The sequence below is a fragment of the Heterocephalus glaber genome, unplaced genomic scaffold (assembly GCF_053883595.1).
Source record: "Heterocephalus glaber isolate CG9 unplaced genomic scaffold, H.glaber_assembly_v1.0 deba00001553, whole genome shotgun sequence".
NCBI lineage: Eukaryota > Metazoa > Chordata > Mammalia > Rodentia > Bathyergidae > Heterocephalus > Heterocephalus glaber.
In genome coordinates this window covers 11,181,220-11,195,308 of record NW_028258344.1, presented here as the reverse complement: position 1 = coordinate 11,195,308, position 14,089 = coordinate 11,181,220, and the positions used below count along the sequence as shown (strand labels likewise).

The 14,089-nt window shown below is 34.0% G+C and overlaps 1 protein-coding gene across 4 annotated transcripts in view; it reads left to right on the top strand.

Moving 5' to 3' along the window:
- The window catches only part of Mybl1 (MYB proto-oncogene like 1), a 33,926-nt gene extending 23,535 nt beyond the window's left edge, over positions 1-10,391 (top strand). For 2 of the 4 annotated variants that reach the window (XM_021256068.2, XM_004842103.3), the window contains 7 exons: positions 175-537; positions 3,093-3,235; positions 3,750-3,864; positions 5,274-5,390; positions 5,475-5,579; positions 5,973-6,152; positions 7,464-10,390. In XM_021256068.2, the coding sequence (XP_021111727.1) occupies positions 175-537; positions 3,093-3,235; positions 3,750-3,864; positions 5,274-5,390; positions 5,475-5,579; positions 5,973-6,152; positions 7,464-7,592 (1,152 nt within the window). In that variant the 3' untranslated portion in view covers positions 7,593-10,390. Of the gene's footprint in view, positions 1-174; positions 538-3,092; positions 3,236-3,749; positions 3,865-5,273; positions 5,391-5,474; positions 5,580-5,972; positions 6,153-7,463 lie in introns of all 4 variants that reach the window. The other 2 variants (XM_087190417.1, XM_004842105.3) reach the window with 1 other exon arrangement.
- Positions 10,392-14,089: the final 3,698 nt, after the last annotated feature.

Here is a 14,089-nt window from a genome sequence, read left to right as displayed (position 1 = left end):
CCTGCCTCGCAAGCACAAGGACCTGAGTTCGATCCCCGGTACCAAAAAAAAAACAAAAACCATACTAATACTAATAATGAGTAGTTAAGTAACTCAGTGGAAATCATCCTGTGGTTAGGATCAGATTTAACTAGTTACTGTATTAACTTTAGTTAAGAATTTAATTTATTACAGGACCCTGTAGCATGGAGTGATGTTACCAGTTTTGATCTTTCTGATGCTGCTGCTTCTCCTGTCAAGTCCACACCAGTTAAATTAATGCGAATTCAACACAATGAAGGCGCCATGGAATGTCAATTTAGTCTTGTACTTGAAGGGAAGAAAAATAGTTGTAATGATGGAAACAGTGAAGCTGTTCCTGTAACATCCCCAAATGTAGCCAAGTTTAGCACTCCACCAACCATCCTCAGAAAGAAGAGAAAAATGCGACTGAATCAGTCCCCTGGTAGTGAACTTGATGAAGGCTCATTCAATGATGGGGTCAATGCAGCATTAAAACACACACCAGTGAAAACACTACCATTTTCTCCTTCACAGGTATAATGTTGTTTTATATATGTTTTCCCATGTTGATGAACTAGGTTAAATTAAATTAGATCTCTAGTATCCTTAATAGCAGTTAGTTGCATTGATAACACATGAAAATAGATAATGTGTTTAAATGTATACATGAGGTAAATCAGGTGTTTCACAAAGTGTTATAGCTGCATTCATTGTATCCTACAATTCTAAGGGCTGAAAGGGACTTTTTTGGGGGGGCACTATGTAGTCCCACATCTTTGTAGGACTCATCGGGAAACCAGCCCAGAAAGATAAAATGATTTGCCCAAAGTTATCTTATGCAGAGGTAAGACTGAAGTCCAGTCTGACTTCTTGATTAAATACACCTGAGAAGGTATAAAGAGCCTTTACCTATTTAGAATAATTTAGATTTTAGTTTACCAGTTAAATTTTTCTTTTTAACATTCTTTAGAAGAAACTTAGAAAACTGCTTACTGTAAGAATCTCATGTCAGAAAGTATTCTAGGGATGTCAAAAACTATCTGCTTTTTCCTTTAGTAATATCCCTGAGCAAAAAATGTTTATATTAGGACAATTTCTTATTGAACACTTACTATATTCCAAGCTGTGCACCAAACTTTTCTTATAGCATTTCAGTTAATCGTCTTTCAAAAAACTTTAGGGGTTAAGTGGAATGAAATTTTGAGTGAGCCACGTGTCCTAGCTCACAGTAGGAAATAGAGTTGCTGTTTCCTGAAAGTGTTTTGACAGACTAAAAGGTGTTTGGGGAGTGTAGGGAGTTTAATGGTCTAATGCATGGAGAATATTGGGGTGTATTTTGAGGTTGAGAAGATGAATAGGATCTAGCAGTGGCAGTACTCGCTGCTGGAATCTGGAAATTGTACCCATGCTTCAAGAGGTAGCATTTACATGGAGTACAGTGTGAATAGTTAGTGCATCATTTCCTTACTCCCTCTCCAGGCCTCAGGGTTAAAAAGCAACTCAAGGAAAGTGAAATAGGCTTGGGCACACTAACAGTTTTCCATTTCTGGAGTTTTACACACTAGCAATTTTTATTGAAGTGTAAATTCTAAGGTCAAAAGTGGCTGGAAGCATATATCCCATGGCTGAAAATTTGGATTTTTATCCCATAAAAGAGGGTTGGATTGCTAATCTTAGAGTAAAGTAATTCAAATATTAAGAGACTCACTGTAGACATTGTGTAATTTAAAAAACAGACTCTGATGTTAATTTTGTCTGTTTGGAGGTTCTGTGCTGTATTTTAAATGGGCAAATTTAGGCGAATTTGCCAGACAGCTGTATTTCTTTATCAGCAAAGCATTATTATTGTATTTTTTTTTTCTTGAGCTGGGTTCTTGCTCTGTTGCCCAGGATGGCCTTGAACTCCTGGGCTTGTGATCCTCCTGTCACCAATGGAGTCTGAGAAGGTTCTCCCAAAGAGGAGATAGGGACCTAACTCAGCCAGCTGAGTAGGTATACTCACTGACTTACGTCATGGAAAAAAAAATAGGATATGTCAGTGTGGGCATAGGCAGGTTTACTAGGCAGGATTAGAAAGTAATAGGAAAAGCTTGAATAACTGGGAAGGATCTCACGCTGATGCAAGGGTTTGGACTGGCCCCCTCACAAAAGTGTAATGCCAGCTTCTAATGGGTTAGCTGAGGTGGGCCAAGATCCCTTGAGTCTTTATGATTGTTATTGCTTATCATGGGTGGTTTGTGAGGCTTTGATTTTCCTGGAACCCAGATGATTATAGGTTTAGCACTTTTTATCTTGGTGTCTTCAGTTCTGAAGGGGATGAGATTGGTCAGGTAAATTTAAAGCTATAAACCTCGTTTTACCAACTTTTCTTTTTTTTTTTTTTTTTTTGGTACCGGGATTGAACTCGGGACCTTGTGCTTGTGAGGCAGGTGCCGGAACCACTGAGCTAAATCCCCGGCCCTTACCAACTTTTCTTAAATGACTAACATTTCTAAGTGCAGAGCTGAGCAGGAACCTGACGTAGAGTTTTAAAGTACTAAGGGATATAAAAATACTGAATTTCTTTGTTTTCTTTTTGCCTGTTTCTTCTATCCTACCTCACTCCTGCCTCAGCCTCCAAGTAGGTGAGACTACCACTGTGCCCAGCCTATCATTATATTCTGAATTCATATTACTCTCATAGAAAGGGCCATAGAAAGATCACTTGTTAGTAATAGAACTAAAAAACATTTTGTATATCACGACAACTGTGTTAACAGTTAACACAGCAGCTATTTATGGTTTATATACATCTCTGAAGACACTTAAATTTTGTTTTACAACTTTTGTACTGTTCTATGTAACTGAATATTTGTTAAACATCTATTTCTTGAATGCCTGTTTTGTACTAAACACCATTCTAAGCACTGTGGAGTAACAATGAACAAAAAGACAAAAATGCCTGCCCTTATGAAGCTTACTGTCCCTGAAATAGTGTAAATGTAATATTGATAATTTTTTCCTAAAGCAAATGAGAAAATCGGATAGTTTAATATTGTATAGGGATTTTGCTGTTCTAAAAATGGTCTTAAACTCTCTTCCTTTTTTAGTTTTTCAATACATGTCCTGAAAATCAACAACTTAATATAGAAAATCCTTCATTTACATCAACTCCTATTTGTGGACAAAAAGTTCTTATTACAACTCCTCTTCAGAAAGAAACAACCCCCAAAGAGCAAAAAGAAAATGTAGGGTAAGTAGGTATTAAATAATTGTGCTAGAGAAGATAGCATAATGTCAAGGGTAGCTTAGCTTTTTGTCCAAATAAATGGAATGTATCACAATTCCTACACTAATAGGGTAGAACTTGTCAAAACCTCATGTTTTATTCTTAGAAAACTGAAAACTGGCTTAAATAGTGTAAAACTTTGATTGCAAGCAAAACAACTTTTTTAGTACTTTTTTCTAACAGTCTTTTTTTAATATTTTAAGATGATTGATTGGAGTAAAAGTTATTTAGGCAGCCACACTTTACAGTAGCCCTAGGGCCTAGGATGTAGCTCAGCAGCTCCACACCTGCCTCGCATGCAAAAGGTCCTGAGTTCAATTCCCTTACCAAAAAATAATAATAAAGTAGCCCTAGAATTTTAAATAAAGCATGTACATATGCCAGAAAATTTTAATTATGCTTTAGCTTGGCCTTGGTTTGCTTGACTTATGTGAAATCAAATTGTAACTATAATACAAATATGTAAATGATTATATAGGTTTAGAACACCTACTATTAGAAGATCTATGTTGGGTACCACACCAAGAACTCCTACTCCTTTTAAGAATGCACTTGCTGCTCAGGAGAGAAAATATGGACCTCTTAAAATTGTGGTATGTATATTCTTTTATAGAATGATTTTCCAAATTTTTAATAAAACAATTGATTTTATCACTTTAAATTTTTTATCTTTTCTTTTTATTGGTACATTTGCAATACATAATGATTACATTCCTTGTGGAGAGTTGATACATGTACATAGCACATCTTAATTTTTTTATCCCCTGCCCCCATCTCTTGGTCCTCTTCCCTTTTGCAAAAGATCTGTCTCCCTGTTTCCTATTATCTGTCTTTTATTTTGTTTTTTAATCATTTCTACTTTAGGTTTCTCATATTTAAGAGGAACCATGAAATATTTAAGCTTGTGTGTCTGATTTAGTTCACTTAACATTAGGTGTCAAGGTGCGTCCATTTTCCTACAATTTTTATCACTTTGATTTTTAACATTTAAAAAAAAAGATGTTCACTGAAAGTGAAACAGTTTTATTACTTTAAAATTTTTATTTTTGTTAATCTTTTTCCTTGACTGTAAATAAATCTCTACTTGGCTTATTTTGAGTTTTTATTTTGTGTATATCATTTTTTAAATTTTTATAGCATTTTAAGAAAGCAAAATAGTAGTTATGAAACCTTTTTCATAATACTAAAACGTACATTTTAGTAGTTTCAGTAACAGTTACCTGGAGTAGAATAACATAATATTTTGATATACATAAGCAATTAATAGTACTTAGGGAGCTGATTGATCAGGGTACCTCCCTAAGGCTCAATTTCCTTTTCTGTGCAAAGGAAATCATAAAACATACCCCACATTTTTATTGTGAAGCTGAAAGAAATAATAGAAATAAAGGAGTTTGGCCTGAGTTTCAAATAGAAGTATGCACTTAGTTGCTGGTGTTTTTTTCTCTAGTTTATTATTATTTTGTAATGCTGGAGATTGAGCACAGATTCCCCTGTATGCTAGTTAAATAGTAGTGATTCCAATAGTTCATGAATGACTAGAATTACAAAGTGTTCTGGTTATTTATACTTTCATAAATATTGTTACCTTTGAAACCTTAGAAAAGCCATGGGTATTCTAGACAAATACAAAATTTTGACAAGTTCATTAGAAATCAAATGTGATCTAAAAAATACCAGCCTCTTCTAGGATAGTTCAGTCATGTTCTGTTTTGGGGTAGTAAGTTAGTAATTTTAGAAATTATTTTGAAATAAAACTGATTAGTTAATTTAAGTATCTACAGAGAGTAGGAGAAAATTATGCCAGTAATGGAAAAGTATAAACGATAGGTTTTTTTTTTTCTTTCAAATATTTTTTGATAGTATATCTTTCAATACATAATAAGTCTATTTATCATGGGGCATTGGTAAATATACATATAAACTAGGTTTTCTATATATGGGGAGAAAAAAGAATTGTCTCATAGCAACTTTTTAAAACCCTTTTTAAAAAACAATTTAGTCCCAGCCACTTGCCTTCTTGGAGGAAGATATTCGAGAAGTTTTAAAAGAAGAAACTGGAACAGACATATTCCTCAAAGAGGAAGATGAACCTGATTATAAAAGCTGTAAACAAGAGGTAATCTCTTACTATTATTGTTCATAAAAGTCCTTATGTCCAAGTGATTTGGCTACAGTGCTTCTTTATGATTATTCGTTCTAGCATACTACTTCTGTGAAGAAAGTCAGAAAATCACTAATTTTAGATAATTGGGAAAAAGAAGAACCAGGCACCCAACTACTGACTGAAGATATTTCACACATGCAGGTTGGTAGAAGATTAATGTATTTTTACTCATTGTGTGTCTAGTTTATCAGCGATTCATACAGATTCCTTTAGTAGTATTCCGCAGAATTCAGAGAGAAACTGTTAACTCTAAAGTGTACTTTACTTCTTTGCTTTTATTTTAATACTTGAGGAGTTAGCTTTTTTCTGTATGATGTACAAAAATGATAGTTTTCAAAGCTTTAAATTTCAGTATTTATCTTTATTTCATTCCCAAAATATTTAATATTACTGCATTACTACAAATTTCATCAGAGCCAAATGCATACTTGGAGGGAAATGAACAGGCCTTCCATTATTACTTACTGAGTATTCCCTCTATTTGTTTCCATTTTTGAATTAGTTATTTCCCTCTTTCCTTTTTTTTTTTCTTAGTCAGAAAATATATTTACAACATCCTTATTAGTGATACCACTATTGGAAATACAAGACAATAGGTGCAACTTGACTCCTGAGAAACAAGATATAAATTCAGCCAACAAAACATATACACTCACTAAAAAGAAACCAAACCCTAACACTTCCAAAGTTGTTAAATTGGAAAAGAATATTCAGGTATGGATTTACAAATTTCTTTAGTGATTTTTTTTGTTGTTTATTCAATGATCACTTTAGACATACTGATCACAAATTATACTTTTAAATTTGAAACTGACTTAATAGTAACTAAACATTCATGATTTTTTTTCACTCAGAGTAGATTTTGGGTGTAGAGTGCATATCAACTATACAATTGCAATTGTAGCCAAAAACTTTTGGTGCTTTCTTAAGCACTATTTCCTATAGATTCCCAATTCAACTTCTGGCACCTCTTTTCCTGTAACAAATATATGTCCCTAGTTGCTATCCTGAAAGGGTAAGTGGTTAGAAGCAGTTTCAGCATGATTTTGTTGGTATAATGATTCCCAGTAAACTCTTTGGCTCAGAAATTATAAAACAAAATCTGTTTTTATGTTGCTGTGTGGCGAAGATAGAGATGTATGTGAATGCTGGAAAATTTTTTACTGAATTATCTTAAGAGTTAACCCCAGAGAATATGAGAGTTAATTCAGGAGGAAAGTTTCTTCTTTATGCCACAAGAACTGCAGCATAATATTCCTGATTTTTAAGCATTCCTTGAAATCATGTCTAGCAGTCAGATATGGCCACCTCCCATCTGTCTTAAGCTACTGCTTTAAAAGAACCATGTAACACATTCTTTTAATATATTTTAAATGTTTTTGAGTTCCTAGTGTTTAATTAACACAGTTTGGGGGGAAAGTTTATTATATAGCAAATCGTACCTATAATTTAGTATTTTTTACTCTTTAAAAAGAGAAAACAAATCAAACTCGACTTTGTGTAATGAATGTATTTTCTAATTTGTAAGTCTTAAAGCATTCTTGGTTCATTTTTTGACATTACATCCTTTAAAAAAAAATTTTTTTTTTCCTTTTGGTGATGCTAGAGCTCAAACAGGGCCTTGTTGCATGCTAGGCAGTTCCTCTACCACTGAGCTCCATGCCAAGCCTCTTTCTCTTTAAAACTTTTGCAAAATTTTGAAGCAGTAGAGACTTAACATTTCTTTCCATATTGAGACTCATTTGATTTGGGAAGAGTTGTTGGGAACAAAACTTTTACACTGTCTCCAAAAGCCTGTGAGCAATATAGATAGTTGAAATAATTGACTTTAAAACAAGATTAGAAATATTTTAGTATGTATTTATAAAGCATAATATGTTTCTTCATAAAGAAGAAACAGTGCCATTATCAAAACATTTTTACAGTAATTATACTCAATTGATTAAAGTAGTTGATTTTTAAAAGTAAAGTAGTATGGACAGTTTTTTAGTAATTTTCAAATCACTTTTGATATTTCCTTCCTAGTCAAATTATGAATGGGAAACAGTAGTGTATGGAAAGACAGAAGACCAGCTTATCATGACTGAACAAGCAAGAAGATATTTGAGTACTTACACAGCTACCAGCAGCACTTCAAGAGCTCTAATACTGTAATCGTTACTAAAATGGGTGAAATGTCCCATTATCTTATTGTATTCTATACAAAATTAGGTTACAATGAAATTTTTCTCATTTGTAAATTTTTAATATAGTCTTAAGACAATTTACATCTGTTTTCTATACTGAGCAGGCAAAAAAAGTTAATAAGCCACTTAAGACATAGGCAATTTCATTGCCTATTTTTTTTAAAGAGATGAGTTTTTTTTGAAATTGTTTTTACAGATAGGAAAAAAACCCAATGTTCATGAATACTGCAAAAGTAAGTTCTCACACATTTTCTTCACAAGATATATGTTACTACCCTCTTGAGGCTGCAGTTTTGTTATAAAGTATATGAGAATGTGTGATCTCTGAAATTAGCCTATGCATGGAAAGCACACATGGTTTTATGAACTTTTGTCCATGCGCTAGTTGGCTACCATTTACAAAGAAACACAGTAGGAAGGAGTCTAAAAGAAAATAGAAAGTTGCACTACTCATTCTTGGTGTTTTTGAGAAATTAAAATTAACTACAGTGTTAAGTGTATTTATTTGAGCATAGTACTTAAAAAAGCATTGAAAAGGGTTTTTTCCCCCTTATTAGTAAAGAGTCAGTATTTTCTTCATAAATCTCAGAAAAGCTGAGTTTTGTTGAATGTATTGTACAGTATGTAGAAGCAGGAAACATTTGTAAATTGGAAGGAAATGTGTTTTTATAATTTATTTTCATTTTTAAAGCTTAAATGTAGATATTTATTTGTACACAGGGTGTCTAGAAGTCAATGTTGTTTCCTGTCATTATAGATAACATAGTAAAGAACAATTTTGACCTTTAAATATGAAACAGTAAGTTATAGCTGCAAAGAATACAATATCTATACTGTATGTCACATCTACCTAAATATTGCACTATACCCTTTAAATCATGTTGGTTATAAAGTAGTTCTAAAAGTGTACTAAATGATAATTTAATATTTTCTTTTTAAATTATATTGGGTCATATAAATTAATCTGGTGATTATATATGTATTTGAAACTTTTGAATTTTGTTTAAAAAATAATATGGTACCTTGGTCTCTGAGAACAGTCTGCACTTAGAAGTTTATTATATTTACTCAAAGTTTCAGAAGTAGAGAACATTATCTTTTATTTATAAAAATATTTTGTCCTTTTATAAATGTTTTGTGTTTCTTTACAGGATACAACAGTTGCTTCAGTTGCCTGTTTTAGGTGTTTGCACTTATTTTATTTCTCCTTGAAAGAATGTCTTTATTTGCTTTTGGTAGAGATTTTATGTAATTTTTTGAGACATATAATGGTGTGCTGTCAACTTAAACACTTGACAGGCAAATAGAATTGTACACTGTAGTTTGAATTATTTATAATTGACACACTCTCTCCCTCTCCACTCCTGAAGTATGCTGCTATAAAAAATAGCAGAATCGGCTTGCTGCTATGAGAGATGGAAAGAGCGACCACCACTTGCACTGTGTGAAAAGATAAAAAGCAGATGATGGCAGGTTCTCAAGTTGACTTAATGGAATCAACCATTACCAGGCAAATCCTTACAAATGCCAAAATACTCTGCCTTAAAACAAAACAAAAATAGTTTTAAGATTTTTCTGCTATGTTTTTATGTTAATAGAAATGGAAGTACTAAGTATTTTAATGCCTAACTCTTGAACAGTAGACCTATAAGGTTTTAAGCTATTTAAATCCACTTGCTAGATTTTGCATACTATATGTTAGTGAGAAGTGAAGACTATGTATGGTACTAAGATTATGCCTCATGATAACAGATAAGCCAATTAAATCTTCTTAGCACATTTTTAAAGTGTGTTTGATTGCTTTCTAATTAATGAACTTCTCACAGAAAATTTCACTTTGTAAAACCAATGACTGTGGCAAAATCAGACTGGATCATTTCAGTTACCTTGGACTAATAGTACATAATGGCTTTTGTTTCTTGGTTTTTAAAAAATGTAGCCCTTAGCTGGATTGGGTTCACATAGTCTCCAATCACCAAAATATAACATCTTGGAAAAGTTAGGCTTTTGAAGCATAATTTTTCTTGAGCATTAAATTATCCCTAAGGTAATATATTGTGGATAAGCCTGGGCTTCTTGGACATAGTACATATTTGGGTTGGTATTGGTTGAATCCTCCAGTTAACTGCTTTGTTGCTTTTTGCAAGATTTTTAATCATAAACATGTCAGGCATCTTAAGTCACCTTTTTTTAAACTGTTGTGTTCATTTGAATTTCTTTCAATATGTTATAAAATGCCAGACATACATGTAGCAGCCATACTTGCATGGAAACTGACTACACATATATCATACTGCATTTTGTTTGTAAGGTTTTCGCATTAATACAGCAATTATCCTGATTAAAATTAGTTTTTTGATATATGAGAAAATTTCCTATTGTAAGAGAATCTTGCATACAATGCTGATGTTTATTAACATCCAAATAAAACATTGTGTACAAGCTGACTTGGCATTGCCTATTTCATTTTGGTTTTGTGTTTCAAAATCCTTAAGGGCTGAATCCAACATTCTGCTTTTGGGCCTTTTTTCCTCTTAAAACTCCCTTTACAGGTTATTTTACCTATTACATAATGTGACTTTTTTACTGACCATCATTCAGAACCACGTTTTCAAGTTCCTTTTAGATACTTGTGTGACTCTTTTTCACAATTGTGATCCACCCTGCCTTTGTTCTATCTCTAAATGATATTGCTTCTCTTCCTTCACCCATTGAGTAATCTCCTATCCTTCCCTCAGCCCCCCTCCCCACATTAAAATCTGTTGTAAATTCTCAGCTTGTACTATGTTCTAATTCTGTAGAATTCATTCTGTAGAAATAACAAGAAACTGCACAAGGAGACCAGGAAGTCTTAGAGGCAAGGCCAGTTAGTACCCAGTCTTGGCAGCATTGCATTCCCTCGAATTAATTATCATCTCCTTTAGGCTTATAGTTTCAGAAATCGGTTGGAATTAGCTCACTGAAAATAAGTTTACCTCTCTATAGAAGGCTAATATCAACTTTATGAGACTGCTACATGATATCAGAATGCCAGTCTATCTGTAGTGTGAAATAAAACTGTTGAATAGATTGAGCATATTCTCACCTTATATGTAATCAGATAGAAACAAATATAAAAAATTTGATCACATCTCGTGAAAAATTCTTTGTCTAGTATACTGATTATAAAATCTTGCTAAATATTAAATTGAAATAATTAAAAAGTTACTTAGGACTATCAGAATACTAACCATAGTTAATATGCATGAAATCTTTTGCTTTATCACAAAACTATTACTTTCTTAAAATCTTTTAGCTCATTTTTATAACCATATGATTTCCTGCTTTATTTAGTTAGAGTGATAGGTCTGCTAGCCTTTCAGACCTTTAACTTCTAATGTAAAACTGATAATATTTGAAGAAATAACTTCTTACTCTGAGGAAAAAATGATTTGTTAATATTATTATGAGATTATGTAATAGTAAACTGAACTAAGTGGAATTCCACTGGAATATTATACTTTCCCTAGTCTTTTTAAAAAATGAGTACAGATATGGTCAAGAATATTTGAAATGTATCAGAAAACTAAGATAAAGTACACTTGGAAAAGATTACTTGTGACTGATGTGTTTTTGAAAACTTTAGTATCTTAGCACAAATATATTAAAAGCTGTTGAGTTTGAAGCAAACTCAGTATTTAAAGTAGTTAATGTGCTGCCGTTATTTCTGAAGTTCTCAGATTTGTGTGCTTATTTAAGTTCCAAGTACAGAATGTACTTGGTTTGATTGGATTTTCCAGGCTAGCACAGGAAAAGAGGGAGGGAGATTCACTTTATTTGAACTGTAATTTTGCCAACTATAGCTCCAAAGGTTTGAGCAGATTCTGACATAATTTCTTAAGTCCTAGGACAGTTAGGACTTACTTAGTTTAACTGAGTGCTTACTATGTCTTGTACTAGGTACTGGGAATACTGTGGTAAGCAGTACATGACCCTTCACTGACACTGATACTACATTCTAGAAGGGGAAGATAAGTATATAATAAAAATATTTCTTTTCCTTTGGGAAAAAATATATGGACCAAGTAACCAAGTACCTTGTTGCATGTGTACATGGTTGGAGTCTGCCTGGACAATGTGGATTTCTTTCCCCTCCAGTAGGCAGAATTAGCTGGATTAGGTGGTTCAATGGAGTCTTCCACAGACTAAAAGTACAAGTTCAGTGTAACAGTCATATGCTAGCCTCTATGCTAAACCCTCTACAAATAAAATTGCGTTTAATTCTCGTAATCTTGTAAGATAAGCACTGTTACAATATACTTTTATAGATACGGAAACAGACTTAGGTTAAGATATTTGTCCAGACTTACAAAATGCTGATGCTAGGATTTGGTCATCTGAGGTTCGAGCTGATGTTTAAGCATTGGGTGCAAAAGATTGCATAGTATTTGATTCCATTTGTATAAAAGTACAAAAGCAGATAAAGCTAACGTGTGCTCTTAGAAGTTAGTGGTTACCCTGCTTGAGAGGATTGTTGAAAGGAGCATGAGGGAGTTTCTAGGTTGCTGCAATCCATTTCTTGCTCTGGGTGCTGATTTCATGGTTATGTTCACAGTTTGAAAATTCAAGCTGTACTATGAAGCTCTACCATTAATGATATGTGCACTTTTCTGTAAGTACATTATGCAGTAATAAGTTAAAAATCAAGCCTAAGTGGGGTAACAGGAAACATTGCCATTACTCCAGCATATGCTGGGCTCATTTCTCCTAGCTAAATTTAAGCTAAAGTTCTACAATATAAATGATTATTTTCTGTAGCAATTATACTTTTTATCAGTAAGAACTTACTCTCCTCAACCACATAATCCTTTGACTCAAGCCAAATGAAATAGACATCATTTCTCTTAAATATAGTTGTTCATCTCTTAAACTTTGCCTAGTCTCTTCTACCTTGAAGTTCATGCTTTCACTCCTACTCCACTGAAATATCCACATTCACCAAATCATTTATCACCAAATATTCACCTACCTAATGGAGTCACTTGTTACTTTGTACCTTATCAACTGCATTTCCCTTTAATACCATGTGTTTTTATTTTTTTGTTTAGATTTGACATTCACTTAGCCAACATTAACTTAATTTACTCATGTAATTAACCCACTCTATTCCCAAGGTTCCTGTTTGCTCAGGGATAGAAGGCTAGCAGCCTCTTCCTAGTTTATTGAACACTTCAGTTGCCTGTATGTGCAAATATTATCAGATAAGAGGACTTCTACATTTAAAAACTTTAATGTGTTTGATATATTCAAAGTATCTTAATGTGATTAATATACATTAAAGATGGATTTAACCCCCACCCCTCCCCTTTGAAGGTCTGCAATTACAGCAAATCTTAATTCAGACTTGCCACATGTCAAGGGCTCAATAGCCACATAGTAAGTGGCTACTGTACACTGGGCAGTGCAGTTCCAAATTACAAGGAATTTGCAGAGAAACTTTTTTTATGTAATTCAGAAGAAGCACTATTTCAGACCACAATGGGACAACTTAGTAAGTTACTGTCACCCCTCACCCCCCAGCTTTAGAGTTTGAATTTAATCTCAGTTATTCTTAGTGATTGTGTTACCTTGTCCAGGTCACTAACCTGGGAAATAGAAATCTACATTTAACCCCCTTACTGCCTTTCTCAGTGGATGTAAGCCCCCCAAGGGCAGGAGCTTTGTCTTGCTCCCCATTACACATCTAGCACTTAGCACACCACCTGGACATATACAAAGCATCATGGATGCAATGGTGAGCAAAACCAAGGTGCCCTGCTGGCATCCTTCAGTTCTGGGAGCGTATAGAGACACAAATCTAAATGTAAGAAGAGAAGACATGGTTCTATAAGAGATTGTGATAAAGGAAACTGACATTTTTCTTGGGATGAAGCTCTGTTTGAAATGATGGCTCTCATAGGTGAGGAGACATGAGGTAAAGAGGTAAAGAGGCCAAGGAACACCAGGTAAAGTTCTGAGGAATGAGCTAGTTCCATGTTCAAAGGCCTTAAGGTCAGGGTGATGTAAGCAGACAGATCAGTGGAGGAGAGGACGGTGAGAAGTGGCTCTGGAAGCAGTGAGGACAGACCTAGTAGGCCATGTATTTCCTGGGAAGCAGATTCAAACAGATTAGCATGCGGGAAATGCTGTAGGGAGTGCTTAGAGGAGCAGTGCTTGAGGAAGGTGTGAAACAGGTCTGGCAAAGGTAGAATTTAGGCTACAGTGCAATCTCAGTGAAGGCCTCTGCTAAGGTATTGGGAGGAGAGGGTTCCAGTTATCCCACGTCAGAGTGAGAAGACCAGATATTTATGGTCCTGGGTTCGTGATTGGAAGTAGGCTGCCCAGGAAACAGGGCTTGTCCTTGGGTGAGGCTGTGTCAGAAGAAACAATTCCTTAATTTGATTGTCTTCAAGGAATACAGGGCATAATCATCTGCTGAGAGAAAAA